General features: G+C 46.1%; 1 protein-coding gene across 1 annotated transcript; it reads right to left on the bottom strand.

Annotated features, from left to right (window-relative positions):
• Window positions 1–1,326: 1,326 nt before the first annotated feature.
• LOC135389821 (high-affinity choline transporter 1-like) lies at window positions 1,327–16,995 on the bottom strand. Its single transcript, XM_064619846.1, has 9 exons — window positions 16,754–16,995; window positions 14,397–14,504; window positions 13,569–13,724; window positions 11,513–11,661; window positions 9,805–9,951; window positions 7,529–7,658; window positions 5,764–5,981; window positions 3,258–3,404; window positions 1,327–2,386 (listed from the first exon to the last, which is right to left on the bottom strand). The coding sequence occupies exons 1-9, from the start codon at window positions 16,953–16,955 to the stop codon at window positions 1,457–1,459; spliced, it is 2,187 nt and encodes a 728-aa protein (XP_064475916.1). The 5' UTR covers window positions 16,956–16,995; the 3' UTR covers window positions 1,327–1,456.
• Window positions 16,996–17,728: the final 733 nt, after the last annotated feature.

Raw genomic sequence — 17,728 nt, 5'->3', positions numbered from 1 at the left:
TAATCAATCAAAATCAAAAATCAATCAAAAGTAATCAAGCAATCATAAAGCATCAACATCGATAATGATACAGCCATTCCACGTTTAACAAATCCCCAAAAACGCATGCGCGTTAAAATATCCATCCCCACCCGCAAATTTTGATCCGCAAATGAGCCCAAGCAGAAACGACCGGGAAAAGCAGGGAGCACAGCGCTCATTTCACGTCAGAGGGCCACGTGATTTGGAGCGATGGGGGGTGATTGGAGCAGATGCCGATCTGCTGGCCAGATAAACCGCTTTCCGGCGCAGATAAAAGCCTCCGTCGGTGTAGATGATGCGCTCTTGCGGGGAGCTTTCTCAGTTCCGCCTCATTTGCATACCACAATTCAGCGGCGCATATTCCACGGCACGCGCTCTTTTCTAGACTTGGAAGGAAGACTGAATGGTTTTCAACGAAGACAGTCTCCGGTTCTGCTGCTTCGCCTTTGCCAAAAATGCCCTAATGAAAGAGTTAATGGATTTTAGGTCACCTTTAGCAGACTTGTGCCCGTTACTCGAAAAAAGTAATTGATTACCATTACCGTTACTTGTACGGAAAAAGTAATTGATTACCGTTACCAATTACAGGACTTCAAATGTAATTGAGTAACGAGTAGAAAAGTAACGCGTTACTCCGGTCGTTACTCTGCATTCACGCAAATTATACCCGTCTTTGTGTGCCTCAGCAAAAAGAAAAAGAAGGAAAAAGGAAAGTGAAACAGTGAAACAGCTGAAATAACCCAAAAATATGTACGTCTACTGTAGTTATCGCCCGGGAAGACGTTGACCCGATTGTGGAAGATCATGCGTGGAACTTCCCCATGACGCACTAAACCTCCAAAGCTACCACAAAGGTACCACCACACTGGTGTAGGAACAGATTAGGGGGAGAGACCCTGAAATTCCAGAACAAAGGCTGACGGCACGAAGATCTTGACATGGGGCAGAACATCTAAAAGATGAGTTAGTCTCTGCCGGGAAAGTAATCAATTACTGAGTAATCGATTACTCAGAAAAGTAATTGATTACTCGAAAAATTACTTTGACTTTAAAGTAACTGATTACTCGAAAACTTACTCAAAAAAGTAATTGATTACAAGTAACGCAATTACTAGTAACGCGTTACGCACAAGTCTGACCTTTAGTCACCTTGTAGGGGTTTTCCGCCTGGCCGTAGAAATCAATTGCAAACAACGGCATCTGCACCCCGTATATGCTTCGTCCTAAGGTTCCTTAGCTGTTTTCCAAGACAATGGTTTGCGGGATACCACAGGATAAAGGACGGCAGAAGTAACGCTGTTCACTTTAGGCACGTACATTTATTAAAGAATATCGTAAGTCACGCTCGTAAAGTAAATGATATTCTCACGCATTGCTACCATGGCTAAGATCGCGAATTCAGCGCCTGAACAACCTTCCCCAAAATACATCTTATTTATGTTTTTTTCTTGTTTTTGTTCGTATCCTTGTGTTCCTTATCCTTCTTGCCCCCATCCTTCTCTTCATTCTTCTTACTTTCTTTGGTCTTCTCCTTTCCCTCCTTGCCCTTTTCCTTATCCTCTTTCTCCTTTCCCTTTCCTGCCTTGCTCTTTTCCTTCTCTTCTTTGCTCTTATCTACTTTCTTCCCCTTTCGTTTCGTTGGAGTCTTGGTATCGGACGCTGCTATCTGCGTCTGGCCCTTCGGTTGCTCTGCGACCGAGGTATCAATTTCCGAGCGGTCGACCCGCACGTGGATTTCTGTGCCTTCTCCCATCCTAACTGACGTCTTCTCCGTCCCTGTTTGATCCTTCTGCTGAAGGGGCGTCAGGACGTCAGCCACGGACTGTCTCCGGGACCTGCCACCTCGTGCAGACTGAGTACCAGACTTAACAGACAGCGCGGAGTGTGCTTCAGACTGCGCAGACCTGCAGGATTTGACGGACTGTTCTTGCTCCGCTCCATCGGGGAGGAGTTCGGCCTTCTCTGTCAGCGCGATCGACGTCTTCCTTTTCTCGTCCGATTCATCGCGCCCCGGTTTCCCAGACAGGGCAGACACCTTGCTGCCGCCGAATGTTATGATGGAGCGGCGCCTCTCAGGGTCGAAGCAGTGAAGGACGTCGAGGCTTCTGGGTAACGTCCCCGCAACGAAGAGTTTCTTGGCGGCTCGAGACGCGACCAGCATGCAGGCCAGGTGTGCGACCATGGAGAATGTGCGGAGGGGAAACCGCTGCCGGGAGAGCTTCTCGTCGTAGCTGGGGAAGCGGATGAGAGTTGGCAAGCCCATACCAGGTTCACCGGCGACGGTTCGGAGCAGAAGACCGAGGAAGAAGCCTATCAGGGAACCGTAAGCGTTCACGTCGTCAGGAAGGTACAATGTGCAGACCACCTGTCGGAAGGGGGAGGGGGGGGGGGAAATGAGATCGACTTTAGAGGGATGGACAGTTCATAGAGATTGAAGCGGAGGTGTACAGTTTAAAGTTCCACTACGGACTAAATACCGTATAGTCTTCAGAATCCTACCAAAGTTATGTTACTGAAATCTTCGTCTCACTGTAAATTCCTGCAACATATTTTTGGCTCTACGTGTCGCGAAAGCTAGAGAAAAGTAATTTTTATTTTTGAGAACTGTGACGTCATGTTAGGCTACGACGAAGCGCCCGACTCTCATCTGGCAACTTTGTTGCCCTTCGCGCCTTTCGAGGAGGCTCACTTTTTGCACTCCGTTAGCGGCGCCTCACGTGACATATCAATATCATCCGACCGCTCCGACCTTCGAGAAAACACAAAGGAGGGAGAAGACATCTCTCCCATTTTACCCTCTTTAGATCAGCCTCACATGACTTCTCCACCACGTAACCCTCCCCGGAGGCCGGCGTCGTTGCTAGAAGACGAGTGCCCTCTCCAGAACATGACATCATTGCAATTTGTGGGCTTATGATTACATCACTCGCTCTTCGCGTCATCGAAACTTGTAGAGGCTCAGCAGATCTTCAAAAATTGACAGAAATGCGCAGCGTTCGTAAACAGGATTGAAATTTCGCGTATAGAATCCTTGAGGCACCTTTTTTTTTTCATGGACTAAATAAAATAAACGCCGTTTTCTGAGTCCGGAGGGGCACTTTAAGACGACGGCGTTAATTTCCGGGCAACTCGTGGACATGGTGTCTGCATTTACGCGCCAGTCCTACGTGTCATAACAGTTATTTGAGCAATACCATGTGTCGCGTTGTAACATGTTAGATACTGTGCAACGATACCTGCGGGAAGACCAGGATAAAGACGAGGTCGGAGGCGTAGTTCCACATTGGATGGACTACTGTGGTGCCCAGGGCGATGAAGCTTGAAAAGGCACCGAGGATGATCACCGACAGTCGAAGCACCAGCACGACTTCCGTGACAGACGCCTTAGAAGAAACAAACAGGATCGTAAGAGAGGCAGGACACTAATAACAGTGGAGTGTGTGGGGGGGGGGGGGGGAGGTCACGTGACATTTCAAAAGAAAACGTGCGTGTACATTGTGCGCCTCCTGTGAGAAATTAAAACTAAGGACCAGTTAATTATTAGAGGGATAAACCGTGGCGATTAGTCGAAGTTTGTAACAACGACAACCTAGAGAGGTGTGGAAAGGAGCTACGCATATTTCGTGGTCTTCTGAAAACGAAATGCTCCAGGCTCTCTAGAAGCTGAGTTAAGTGCTCCTCCAGGTGTGAAGTTAACGGCTTATAGAACATACATACGCCCCATACTATAGAGGGCGCCGCAGTTGAATGGGATCCGTCCGCAAATAGACATTGACATGCTCGAACGTGTTCAAAGATTATCCGCTAGGGTCATTTACTCAAAATACAAATATTCAGACTCAGTTTTTCGGCATTGTTGTAACGGGCACAACTAGAGTCATTGCAGGTCAGAAGAAAAATAGAGGTTGAAATTTGTTTACCTAATTTGTAATAACCGTCTCGGTATCGATCCCAAAACCCACCTGCCCGTACCTTTCCCACCTGCCCGACAGTCAGCAAGTCTCAACCACAACGCAACATCTCTTCCTTATTGTGTATCTTGTGATACGTTTAAATGTTCTTTCTTATGCCGAACAATAGAAGAGTGGAACAGGTTGCCGTCCAATATCTTATCCATTGATTCTGTAACATGACCTGTTAATGCCGTTCGTACGCTACTCACATATAAGCCTAGTTTTGTGTATCTTGCAATATGTTTAGTCTTCCTTTTTTTTTTAACGTCATTGCTATAGTTGGTGTATTGTTGTGCTCACTTGTGATTATTGTGATGACACCTGCTTGGGCCCGAGATGGGCTCGCATAGAGTCACTAAATAAGCTACGCTTCAGAGTATCGACACTGAGCCGCCATGTTGTTTCGGATGACCTCCAGCCCCACCTCTCTTTTGGCAGTAGAAATAGAAGAAGGTGAAGTTCAGCAGTGGAAGAAGACAACACTTCGAAGAGCGCTAAATGGATGGCGCTGGAGGTCATCCGAAACAACATGGCGGCTCAGTGTCGATACTCTGAAGCGTAGCTTATTTAGTGACTCTAGGCTCGCAGTATTGCTAAATAAATAAATTGAAAATTAAATTGAACAATCAACAGTCCAATTTCCGGTCAGATGTGTTACCAAGTTACATCATGCCACCTTCTATCGCATCGACGCATCAAGCCATGCCAAGAAACACAGCCGCGCATTCACTCCTAACATATTACATTGCGTTATTACATAGTACATTGCGTTATTACATTACATACAATATTACGTTACATTGCTGACACTAACACACATTCACACAGTCGTGGCGGACCACATCTTTCTCAAAGAACGTAGCGGTAGCTCAGGCAATGAAACGCAACCAGTGTCCATCATCGTGCCTGCCTTTTCATCCAGTGTCCTCCTTTAAAGGTGTACCGTAAAGCTGTACAGCTGCAATATGTCATAATATGTACCTATACGACAACCTGTCCACCTTCAGTCAACCACGCGGCCAACATAAGTGAGTTTTAGTGTACCGTGGATAAGGTTATCGGTGCCTATCGGAACCGATCGCAGTCGTGCGTGGCTCAGAATCTTATCCACTGATTGGTTCCGGTTGATACGGTTCGACGCAAGCCACCTTATCAACGGCCTCCTAAAACTCTGTCTTGCCCCTGTTTTACGGAACACCGTTAATCGAAATATGCAACTGCACTGTTAAAACAGAACTTCACCACATAGCACGCTCCTAGCAAACCATCATCCCGAATGACAACGTTCTCGCCCCTGATTTGTTGAAAACGGGAGGCGGAGCCTATTCTGTGCCGTGCATAATGGCCACAAAATAGGCTCCGCCTCCCGTTTTCAACAAATCAGGGGCGAGAACGTCGTCATTCGGGATGATGGTTTGCTAGGAGCGTGCATTGTGGTGTACGTGCGTGTGGTGTGGTGTGGTGTAAGAGTACGTTATACGAGTTCTACACTCTTAAAAATGAACTTCACCACATAGTACGCTCCTAGCCAACCATCACCCCGAATGACAACGTTCTCGCCCTAGATTTGTTGAAAACGGGAGGAGGAGCCTACTTTGTGCCGTGCATAATGGCACAAAATAGGCTCCTCCTCCCGTTTTCAACAAATCAGGGGCGAGAACATTGTCATTCGGGATGATGGTTGGCTAGGAGCGTGCTATGTGGTGAAGTTCATTTTTAAGAGTGTACTTCCATAGCGCGTCTTGTGGTATCTATATTTGATATCTATTACTTATAAGCTGCCGTTCACCTGGGGTCTCAGGATCTCCTTGTAAATGTTACGGGTGAGCATGGTTGCCGCGCTGAATATTGCTGAATCTACCGTCGCCATGACGGATGACGCAAGGCCCAGGACTGCAATGGCGGCAATGGGCCCCGGAGTCAGGGTCCGGATGGCCAGTGCCAGCACGTCTCCGCGTACGACGTCCTCCAAGCTTAACGTGACGTTACTATTGTTGCTGGTGAAATCTGCGGAAAGTAATTATGCTTTGTTACACCGTGAAGCGTGAAAACGCCAACATTTGCCATGAGGTAAACTATTCGTGAATCTTTGGCTTTGCCCTCCTGAAGTTCACAGGAAATCTGCTGTATTCCGTTGTAATCCGTAGGAAAAGGACCAATGAAAAGGCGTATGGAACGAATAGTATTCATGAAGGACGTCTCAAAACTGTTGAGTCTCAGTGCGAGCTTATTGAGGAAGAGCAAAGGGTTTAGGCAGGGTGCCTCTGTTCGTCGAACTTCGCATTGCACACGAAACGTTTTTTAGTTTCCCAAAGCTATGAAATAGCCTGGCTGGTCAATCAGATAAATGATGTGGAGAAATACGATGTAGCCATGCCACGTAGAGAACGAGTTGGACCCGCGTAGCGGCACACTTTTTTTCTGTTTCTAACTTTTTCACTGAACATGGTATAATTTTTCCCAATACTACACTCTTAAAAATGAACTTCACCGCATAGCACGCTCCTAGCCAACCATAATCTCAAATGACATCGTTATCTGCCCTGATTTGTCGAAATCGGGAGGCGTACGCCTTTTTTGTGACAATTATGAACAGCATAAGTGTCACAAAAAAGGCGTACACCTCCCGGTTTCGACAAATCAGGGCAGATAACGATATCATTTGAGATTATGGTTGGCTAGGAGCGTGCTATGCGGTGAATTTAAGAGTGTAGCTTCTATCAATCACATTGCACCCAACTGTGTAGCACTTGACGTTGTTCGGTATTGAGCTGTTTGCACAACCAGCGCAATGCAAAGAAACCGCGGACGCCAGTGTAAGTACAACATGATTCGCTCTCCTACCGCAGTCGACGGGAGCGCCGCTAGGTGGCGCTTATGTTCGGGGAGAAACACGTTGTCTCGGTCACTATAAATCCGTTCGACTCAATCAATGCATTTTTCACTCTTCATTGCTGTAAAGGCCAGTTCCCACATACAGCGCTTCGCTTTATAGCGCTAGAAAATAGCGCTCAAAATCTGGCACTGTTTTTCCGGTTGCCGTTCTCACATACTACCGAGCACAGAGCGCTGTCCAGCTGCAGTCACGGGATATCTCGTTGCGACGTGATGCACCGGTACCACCGTGATTGTTTGCTGTCCGCGCCGGATATCCGTAGCATGAACGCGGATGACAGTTTTGATTCAGTGGCGATACCGAACTATAGTAACTAAACAGCCATGAATTGGCAGGTGCACGGGCAGATGAAACTCGTGGCCATTTTCACGTCGTCATCGACATGCCGCCTTGCTGCTTCGTGTGACCGGAAGCAAAACAAACGCCAGCTTCCGCGACGTCACGGCTGAGAAACGCTCACGAACACAGACTCACCGCTCAATATAGCGCTATAAAAGTTGACCGGGGGCTCTACTTCCTCAAGGGTGGTTTTATAGCGGTTCGCAGCAATGCGAGGAGGAAAAAATAGCGAACTTTTCTAGCGCTATGTAGGCAAGCGCTATATGTGGGAACCGGTCTTAAGACGTTCAAGTGACCTTGGTCTAGTATGTGGACTCACTTGCATTCTTTGCACAGCCCCCCACTATAATGGCCGGCACTGCCATTACAATACAGCCGAACGCTGCAGCGTAGGAAATAGCCTCGGCAACAGCTGGTGTTGGACTGGACAGTATCCTTTGAGTGTAATCCTGCGAAGTAATCCATGCTTACAGCTCCATGTGTAAAAGAGTGGTGGACAAAAATTGCAAAAGTATGAGCTGTTTCGTGCTGCGTCTTGGTGCAACAGATAAAATTAGCTGAAAGTGCTTTTAGCTGAAACCTGTTACACAACGCTCCCATATTCGCAGATGCACCTGCGGGAGACTTTACAAATTCTTGATGAACTATATAGATTTGATGGAATTATATCGAGCCCAGGGTATATGGTGCGACATCGTTCTCAATATTTAGATGTTCATTAACAGCATCTAGAGGTCACACTACTTTTTCGTGGCATGTAAATTTTCTACCCCGTACCTACACTCTCAGCAAAAAAAGGTGGAGCAGTTATACCTTTCAGGAGGTAATATTTGTCGCATGTGTTGCGTCTAAAAGGTTGCAAAGTTCTCCCTGCTATACCTCACTCTCTGCCACGAATGATAGCGTTACCGCTTCTGATTCGGTGAGCGATGGGGGCGTACACCCTCTTGTAGCAATTTGGATACGTATATGGTAATTGCCTTTACCGCCCTTTTACATTCTTTATCAGACGCTAAGTTGACCTATAGGTGGTAACTATATAGAAGTTACTACCTTTTCACACCCTCTTTTCTGAGAGTATACTGCGGGGTAACATCTCATTACGGCCCGAGTCTCATTACGGCCGAAGTCTCATTACGGCCGAAAGTCTCATTACGGCCCGAGTCTCATTACGGCCGAAGTCTCATTACGGCCGAAAGTCTCATTACGGCCGAAAGTCCTTTAATCCCCAAGTGTCTTGCTACGGCCAAAGTCTCAATACGGCCGAAGGTAGTCTCATTACGGCCGAAGATGTCTCATAACGGCCAAAAAGAAAAAAGAAGCATCCACCATAGTAGCTCTGTATATACTGTGTATACAGGTTACAATACACATTTTGACATTTGGCCGTTATGAGACATCTTCGGCCGTAATGAGACTGCCTTCGGCCGTATTGAGACTTTGGCCGTAATGAGACACTTGGGGATTAAAGGATTATCGACCGTATTGAGACTTTCGGCCGTATTGAGACATCGGCCGTAATGAGATACAATCATACTGCGGAACCAGACACGGGCCCTACTTTGAAGTGGTATGAAGGATAAAGGGACAGTCCGAGAAAACCGGAAGTTGATTTTTTCCAACTGCCACGGATGCTTTTTTTTTTTTTTGTATGAGTGTACTGAACCGTAGGCCGCGTCGTGATACCCGTGTTTACATTGACGCTACTCTGCATAACGGTGTGATTGCTACTCAAAAGCATCATAATGGGCAAATGGTAGTACGCAACAACAAACTACACTCTAAGAAAAAAAAGGAGTACTTTTACTCCTTTTGGGGAGTAATTGCATTGCCACAAAAAATAGTCCCTTTCGGGAGTAAATGCACGGGAGTAAATGAATGTCACAGAGTGAAGACCGCATTTCACGCGGTGTCGTAAGAGTCCCAGGTACATAATTGGTGCGCATGCATGAAAATACTTTGAAGCAAACCGTCAACGGTGATATATCGAGTGATATAAAATCTTGCGCCATACATAGGGCACAATTTGCGAAGAAAGATGCGCTAACTGTTTCTTACTCTGTGTGGCTGGAAAATTGCTACGTTGTCTGAGTTATACAGCCTTATGTCGTTCAAATTGACCAAGGGCACATATTTACGTAGACTGTTGCATTCAGGAGACGATTCGCGAAGTTTAGTGACAATTTGCACTCCTGGGGAGTAAACGTCGGGACTAAATGTTGGGTTAGGGGACTAAAATGGGGAGTGATTGCAGACTAGGGGAGTAGAAGCTGCAATTACTCCCCGTTTTACTCCTTTTTTCCTTAGAGTGTATAGCGCAAACAGGCATGCGCAAGTCACGTGCGGCTTTGCTCTTACGCACGTGGCGCGAGAGCTCGTTGCGGCCTTTACTCGGGACCAACTGCCGCATAGAAAAAAAAAATCGGTTATAAATCACGCGATACGATTTCTTCTGAAACATTTTGCACGGTGGTTGTGAGGAGTATTAGAAATCATAAGACGGCGTTTCCCAGACCCCATGTTTTCGAACGGACTGTCACTTTAACCGATGGAAACGAATTGCAGCCATAATCGCTACCATCAAACATGATGTACCTGGAGAGAGATGCCTCCAAGACCGATGGTAATGAACCGGTCGATCCTGTGGTACAACTCGTCTGGATGAATGGTGCCAATCCAGCCGCTGCCCTGTTGAAGTCCCCGGTAAGATGCATTGTTGAGGCAGAACGGGATGCAAAGCAACTGGAAGCAAGTGTTCCCCATTCAGAAACACACACGCAGCGATGTCTACAGGGTGTATTTAGCAAAGGTTACACATTTCGATCCCGTCGTAAAAAAATAGAAAATGACGTTTCTACACTGTAAACTGAAAAACACCCTTATGGGTGTAAATGGCTTGTCCTATAACTGACACCTCTTTTTACACCATATGGTCTTAGAACACCCTTTTCAGGGGGTGTATTCTGTGTAAGACACCCTTTGAAAGGGTGCTTTTCCTTGAAAATGCCTTCTTTTGCACCCTTTAAACACCCTTTTAGGAGGGTGTTTAACAACTTTACACCCTCCTAGAAGGGTGTTTAAAGGGTGCAAAAGAAAGCATTTTCAAGGAAAAGCACCCTTTCAAAGGGTGTCTTACACAGCATACACCCTCTGAAAAGGGTGTTCTAAGACCATATGGTGTAAAAAGAGGTGTCAGTTATAGGACAAGCCATTTACACCCATAAGGGTGTTTTTCAGTTTACAGTGTAGGGCTCCAAACTTTGCATACTCAGTCATTCGCCTCAAGTTTTCATCATATTTTTTGTCAAGTGCTGTTACTTTGTATAGCTTTGTATAGAAAACGAGTTAGAAGCACGACCTACTAGATTATAACGACCACGTCAGGCGCACCCCTCCCATGCGCCGCATTTTTGGAAGGCAGCGGTGGCGCTTCTGATCGTCCTTGTTATTGCTTCCTCAACTTCTACAATACTTTGTACTTCAGCCTACCATAGTATTTCTGTACAAGCTGCGGACTTCCACAGATGTTTAATTCTGAGGTTGATTATTATCATCATTCTACGCGTTTTCATACACTGTAAACTGGAAAACACCCTTATGGGTGTAAATGGCTTGTCCTATAACTGACACCTCTTTTTACACCTTACATGGTCTGGAACACCCTTTTTAGAGGGTGTATTCCGTGTAAATCACCCCTGGAAAGGGCGCTTTTCTTTGAAAATGCCCTCTTTTGCACCCTTTAAACACCCTTTTAGGAGGGTGTAAGATCGTTAAACACCCTCCTAAAAAGGTGTATAAAGGGTGCAAAAGACGGCATTTTCAAGGAAAAGCACCCTTTCAAAGGGCGTTTTACACGGGATACACCCTCTAAAAAGGGTGTTCCAGACCATACGGTGTAAAAAGGGGAGTCAGTTATAGGACAAGCCATTTACACCCATAAGGGTGTTTTTCAGTTTACGGTGTAGGAGCTATCGCTGTCGTCTGCTACGGTAGTCGTACATACGCTTCTGCGCGTTCAGAATTCAAATTTCCATCGTCCAATCGTGCGCCAGTCTGCCAGGGTGCGTCAGTAGCGACCCTGGCGGATCGTGCGGACAGGCACCTCATAGGGTTTGCTGATTGTGACATGGTCGTTATAATCTAGTAGGGCGTGGTTAGAAGCAAAGCGTATAGATGCTGGATCCAGTAGCACAACAGGAGAAATATCGCGTCATCGCCACGGTCCGGAAGCTGCTGAAGGTGGCGAGATATTCTATGAAACAGTCATTCTCCGTTCAATCTTGTGCGGGCAACTCTTACTCACCATCGCGCTGAACAGGACGACCGCTTGAAACAGGTCAGTGTAGACAACGGCGTACAGTCCTCCGAGAGACGTGTAAAATAGGGTGACGATCGAAGAGAGTATAATGCAGACCCTCTCGTTCATTTCGATGATTACATTCACGGCGTATCCTGCAGGTTCCGTATAGAAACGTTCAGAAGCTTATCAGGCTGGTTAGAGGACCTCTCGGAACTATATTTATTTATTTATTTATTCGGCTAAATATACTGCCGGCCATCAGTTGAGGGCCAAGGCAGAGAGAGAGAACAATGAGCAACACAGGGACACAGCATCAATTCGGCTCAGACAGAGCCTAACATAACGAAAATAGCACAAGAAAACAAGTGATCGCCTAATTCAACATGCTTAGTTGGTCGATGACTGCCTTAGAAAAAGCCGCGGAGCCAGGAATGGTACACTGTAAACTGAAAAACACCCTTATGGGTGTAAGTGGTTTGTCCAATAACTGACACCACTTTTTACACCGTATGGTCTAGAACACCCCTTTTAGAGGGTGTATTCTGTGTAAAACACCCTTTGAAAGGGTGCTTTTCCTTGAAAATGCCTTCTTTTGCACCCTTTAAACACCCTTTTATGGGTGTGTAAGATTGTTAAACACCCTCCTAAAAGGGTGTATAAAGGGTGCAAAACACGGCATTTTCAAGGAAAAGCACTCTTTCAAAGGGCGTTTTACACAGAATACACCCTCTAAAGAGGGTGTTCCAAGACCATACGGTGTAAAATGTGGTGTCAGTTATAGGACAAGCCATTTACACCCATAAGGGTGCTTTTCAGTTTACAGTGTAGAAGGAATGGTGGAAGGGTATCGCTCAAAGACGCACGTACATTCGATAGGTCTGTTCTTTCCGTCAGCATCTTGAACTAGTTCAAGGATTGCAACACTTTCATATACGCAGCAGTACGTGCACAATGTGCGCGTGGTGCGGTCTGAAAACTCCCCGACAACTTCCATGAGGTATCTAAAGGGATGGCGCGTCCATCGGAAATAATCTGATAGCGCAAAGTCAAGTAGATCCATACTGAACAGCCAAGAGACGAGAGACAGGGAAAAAAGGGGACAGACACAACGAAGTATCAGGCAGTCCCCTTTTTCCGTGTCCCTCGTCTCGGGATTCTTCAGCATGCATTCGCCAGCTTCACCGACTCGCTTACTTCCTAGCCATTCTATCAGTCAAGGAGATCAATAATTTACCAGAAGCTCTTTCATGCTCTAACCTAGTGGGACCCGTCGGACTCGGTATACAACTGAAGTTGCTTCACTTTCCAAGATTCGCGCATACCGAACTGGTTCCGGCGATACGCTCTTACTGCATAGCGTCACCCTCAACGGGCACTTCGTAATGTCGTACTTTGAACGCTACCCTATGAACAATGCTCATTTAGTGCCAACGGAAGCATCAATATATCCCATAAGTACCGTAATTTCACGCGTATAAGCCGCACCGCAGATAAGCCGCAGGACGCGTTTTTTTGGGACGTTTTGAAAATTTTCTGGCAGATAAGCCGCGGGCAATACGAGACGACTGATTTGTGCGACAAAGGAGACCATAGAGAAGGCCATAAACCCTGTGGTCCGGGATCGGCACAGTGTACAACAGAGGAGGTCAGTTCTGGAGTTCTACCAAGATGGGATTGTGCCCTTGTCGGGTGTTTTTCGTGGGCTGATGTGTCAGTGATCTTCCAGAAGACGTGAATCACCGTCACCACTTTGGGGGAATGCACCAGGAAGATCAATCTACTCGAATGTGGACCCGTCCCTGTTACGCACTGTTCGTGCACCGGCAGGGCAGTGCTGTTCCAGAGACACTGTCGGCCCTTTCGTTAAAATCGGCGTATGGGGAAAATACCAGGAAAAAATAGTCATCAGAGAAGCCGCACCGGTGGATAAGCCGCAGGGCGCCCGTGAGAAAAAAAAAATCGCGCATAAGTCGCGGCTAATACGCGTGAAAATACGGTACATCCTCAGTTGACTACTTGTGATTGTCGGGAGCAAGTTCCAGCAAAAAATTCCCTATACCTAGCGTAGTTAAGCTGACAGCGGACCACATTACTTCTGCGCACAGGCAAGGGATGAAGTAGACGATGACCAGCCGTTGTCCGAAGCGCCGTTGAAGAGGGTCAAGTATGGTCGTGCTTTCTGTTTGGTGGATCTTGTTCGCGAACAGGGAGCCGCCTGTAAACGGCAGACACGAAGCAATCGGTGGAACAGCCATCAATATACAGGGTGTTACCCTATAAAAGTCTACCCGTGCCGCTATGCCGTACTCGCCAATTACTCAATGCAGGTGGCACATTGTGCGATCTTCATATAAAGCTCATAAGGACATTTAATCTTGGTGAATTTCGAAGTGATTAAGCGCCGCAACACGAAGTTATAACTCAAAACGTGAGATTCCCGTAGTCAAAACAATCAAGATGGCGGCGTTGAGAAGAGCACTTGCCATGCTGCTCCCCAGACGACGACGTGTCGCATATCCTGCCAGCCGGATGGAACTGTAGTTTTCATTTCGCTTTCGTGTAACTGTCGTATTTTGCTCAGAAGTGAGCAAGTGAGGTACGAAAAATGCCGGCGTACTCAGCAGACGACACCCAAAAGGGATGTCGTCTGCTTACTGAGAGGCGCCATCTTGGCTGTTTTGCCTACGGGAACCTCACGTTTTGCGCTATAACTTTGCGTAACGGTGCGCAATCACTTCGATATTTGCCATGGATGAATGTCCTTATGAGGTTTATACATAGACAACACATTGTACCGCCTGCATTGAGTAATTGGCGAGCACGGCATGCCGACGCGGGTAGACTTTTATAGGGTAACACCCTGTATATCCCAGTTCCTCCGTCTTACCGATTACGAAGCTTATCGAATACGCAATCGGGGCATAGCAAGACAGGAGTCCCCGAGCGAACATCTCCGTGGCCAGGTGTCTCATTATGCCGGCTCCCATCCAGGTGGCTACAAGGGCAACAGTGTGGTCGGAAAGTATGCCATCACTGTAAACTGAAAAACACCCTTATGGGTGTAAATCGCTTGTCCTATAATTGACTCCTCTTTTTATACCGTTATGGTCTGCAACACCCCTTTTAGAGGGTGTATACCGTGTAAAACGCCCTTTTAAAGGGTGCTTTTCCTTGAAAATGCCGTCTTTTCCACCCTTTATACACCTTTTTAGGAGGGTGTTTAACGATCTTACACCCTCTTAAAAGGGTGTTTAAAGGGTGCAAAAGAGGGCATTTTCAAAGAAAAGCGACCTTTCCAGGGGTGATTTACACGGAATACACCCTCTAAAAAGGGTGTTCCAGACCATGTACGGTGTAAAAAAGAGGTGTCAGTTATAGGACAAGCAATTTACACCCATAAGGGTGTTTTCCAGTTTCCAGTGCAGTTACAAGAAAAAGGAGATGCGTTCACACTGGCTATACAAGACGTGACTGTCGCGGCAGAAGCGAAATGAAGCACCGCTGTACCGGGAGTGAGTGCAGCTGCACATTCCTCAAACATCTTACTCCCTTAGGAGTCTACAACTTTCTCTCTACAGCCCCACCTTCCGCACTAACCTTGGATTCTTCTCTGTTTCTGCTTTTGGCACTCGTCTGTGGAACGAGCTTCCTATTGCCATACGATCCATCGATAAGTATGCAGCGTTTAAACACTCTTGCCGAGCCTATTTTCGAGGCAGTTATGTTGATCCTTGTGTTTAAAAATGTATAATCATGCATAGGTTATGTACATATCCGTTACCTTTTGCAGTTTCTGTGTCTTCTCTTTTTTTTTTTTTTCTCTCTCTTCTTTTCCTTCGAGGTATGTTATCTAATAGGTTATGTACATTTTGTTTTCTCTGCTTCCCGCAAGTCATTTGTGTAAAATTATGCACGTGGGTATAAGGACCGTTTTACAGGGTTCGCCCTCACGGTCCTCTTGTACTTTGTAATCGTACATTGCACTAATAAAGGAATCTTGAATCTTTAGTGTATGCTTTTGCTTATCAAGATTTGTTTGTGTCGGAAATATGGGGTCGCGTTGTCTGCAGCAACGGCATGTCTGTGTGTGACTGCAGTATGGATATATTGCTCGGCAGTATACAGTTACGAGCCACACGGATGAACATTACGTTGAAGAACGCGTCTCTTGTCGCCGTTACAATACCACCCTTATACTGACTTCACAGCTGGGTGATTTCACGCCGGATCAGGCAGGGTGGTCCGGTCGACCTCTCCCATTTTTTTTTTCTTTCAAACATATATCAAAGGCTTGTACCTAGGAGGCATATTGGCTCTGAAAGTAGTCGAAAATGATTGGTGGTTATTTTTTAATGATTTATCATTCAGATGTGGGCATTTCGACCATTGCGCTTCCTACGCAGTTTGACGTCATGTATCTTAATAACTGTTTGACATTCAGCTGAATTTTTTTTTTCACGTATTGTCTGGGGTGGGTAGCATTGCGTCCTAAGTTCTGAAGATCCTAAGGTTTCCCTTTAAGGAGATAAAAAATCGCAAATTTGCCTCATTCGTTAAATATGGTACGTTTTGGGAACATCACAACTCGTCCCCCAGTTGTGATACCCGAAAGTAATCTACATCACTGTGTTCGTTTCGAAATGCCCTTTCTTCTCGTGGCAAGTACATCGTATTGTGAATTAGGGAAACGCACCCAACGGTCTTTTTGTGAGGGGTGTCTACGGAAAATGCGTAAATTCGACAGCGCGCATTCCATATATTCCCACTCGTGACATCGTTCATTTTACTCACAAACGTTCTTCATGACGACTCAAAACAGCACAAAAAGAAAAAAAATGTTGCTTCAGAGATGGTCGAAGTTATGTTCGTAACTCAACATCGTTCGCAACGTAACTTCGACTATCTCTGAAGCAAGTTTTTCTTTCTTTTTTTTTTTACGTGCTGTTTTGAGTCGTTGAGGCAGACAACATAACCTAATGGAAGAGCTCACCGTTGTTTGCCTCACAGGGATGGGCAACGTCACAACTACAGTTCTGGGGGAATGTGCATCCTGGACCGACTTCTAAGGGAACTGTATACCGACGGCGTCTGAAGAAAACCCAGGAAAACCCCTAGATAGCACAGCCAGCGCCGGGAACCTCCCAGTCCGGACGTGACATGGCCAGCACGCTAACCACTCAGCCACGCAAGCCGGTACATGTAGATAGTCCACAGGAACGGAGACACAGCCCGTACGTCACTCACCAATCAAGGAAGCAGCTCCCAAGGCGACAGTCATTTCGCGGTTTGCAAGCAGAAGCCTGACGACGTAGTCCAACGGGGGCTTCTCCTTGCGTCTTCGACCAAGATGGAATGGTTCGGTGTGATATTTTCTTGCTGCCCACACTCCAATTGACGTGACCATCACGTAATACATTACCAGGCACGCGGCAGCTACCGTGTTCATCGTTCGTTCGACGAGATACGCGCGGCGTATAGCCAATGAAGCTTCGTCTTCGTCACCTTCCGACCGAGCTGTATTCAGACTTGTACGTATTTGGAGTATCGTATTTGAAATACTGTATTTTAAATACAATTTGCGGTATTTTGGTACTCTACTCAATACTTTTTGTTTAGTGTATTTGTACTCTATTTAAAATACATTTTATGGTATTTTCTACTCAATACTCTAATTACATATTTTGGATCTCCCTCTCAAACTTTCTGTGTCTCGTCTTTCCATTATCTTGCGTGTTCAGTGGAAATTTCCTGAGTCCCTCAGACTTGACCCGGACATTGGCCCTTCTTGGAAGTCTCCATTTAGAGATCTTGCCCCGTATGTACTAATCCTTTGCGGACGAAGGTTCTATTATGTGTGCCCTAATGTGGTAACCCCGAATTCTGACCTCGCCGAGCAGGGACCTGCTAGAAGTTTGATTTGTTCTGGGTCACATATACTTAGTGGAGTTATATGATATCTCCTTGTCATCTTTTTGGGACTTCTGTTTAGATGACTCCTATCATACAGGGCCGGCTTGCATAGTACGCGGGGTTTAGGTGATTCATGTCACATAGCGGCGACTCGCCGCATTGACCAGTGACTGGTGACTTTTTGAGTTCAAGGATAAATAGTATCTTAATTGTATTTCAAATACTTTTTGAAGTATTTCGTACTCTATCTTAATTACTTTAATTTTCATGTATTTATACTCTATCTTAATTATATTCTAACGTCAGTAT

The sequence above is a fragment of the Ornithodoros turicata genome, chromosome 3, assembly GCF_037126465.1.
Source record: "Ornithodoros turicata isolate Travis chromosome 3, ASM3712646v1, whole genome shotgun sequence".
In the NCBI taxonomy this organism is placed as follows: domain Eukaryota; kingdom Metazoa; phylum Arthropoda; class Arachnida; order Ixodida; family Argasidae; genus Ornithodoros; species Ornithodoros turicata.
This window is presented reverse-complemented; position numbering and strand designations above follow the sequence as displayed.

Coding starts and splice junctions, on each gene's coding strand:
- LOC135389821 (XM_064619846.1), bottom strand. CDS start 16,955: ATGAACACGGTAGCTGCCGCGTGCCTGGTAATGTATTACGTGATGGTC. Junction 14,505..16,753: donor GGGAGCTGCTTCCTTGATTG/GTGAGTGACGTA, acceptor TTGCCCTTGTAG/CCACCTGGATGGGAGCCGGC. Junction 3,405..5,763: donor AGGAGATCCTGAGACCCCAG/GTGAACGGCAGC, acceptor GTTTCTTCTAAG/GCGTCTGTCACGGAAGTCGT.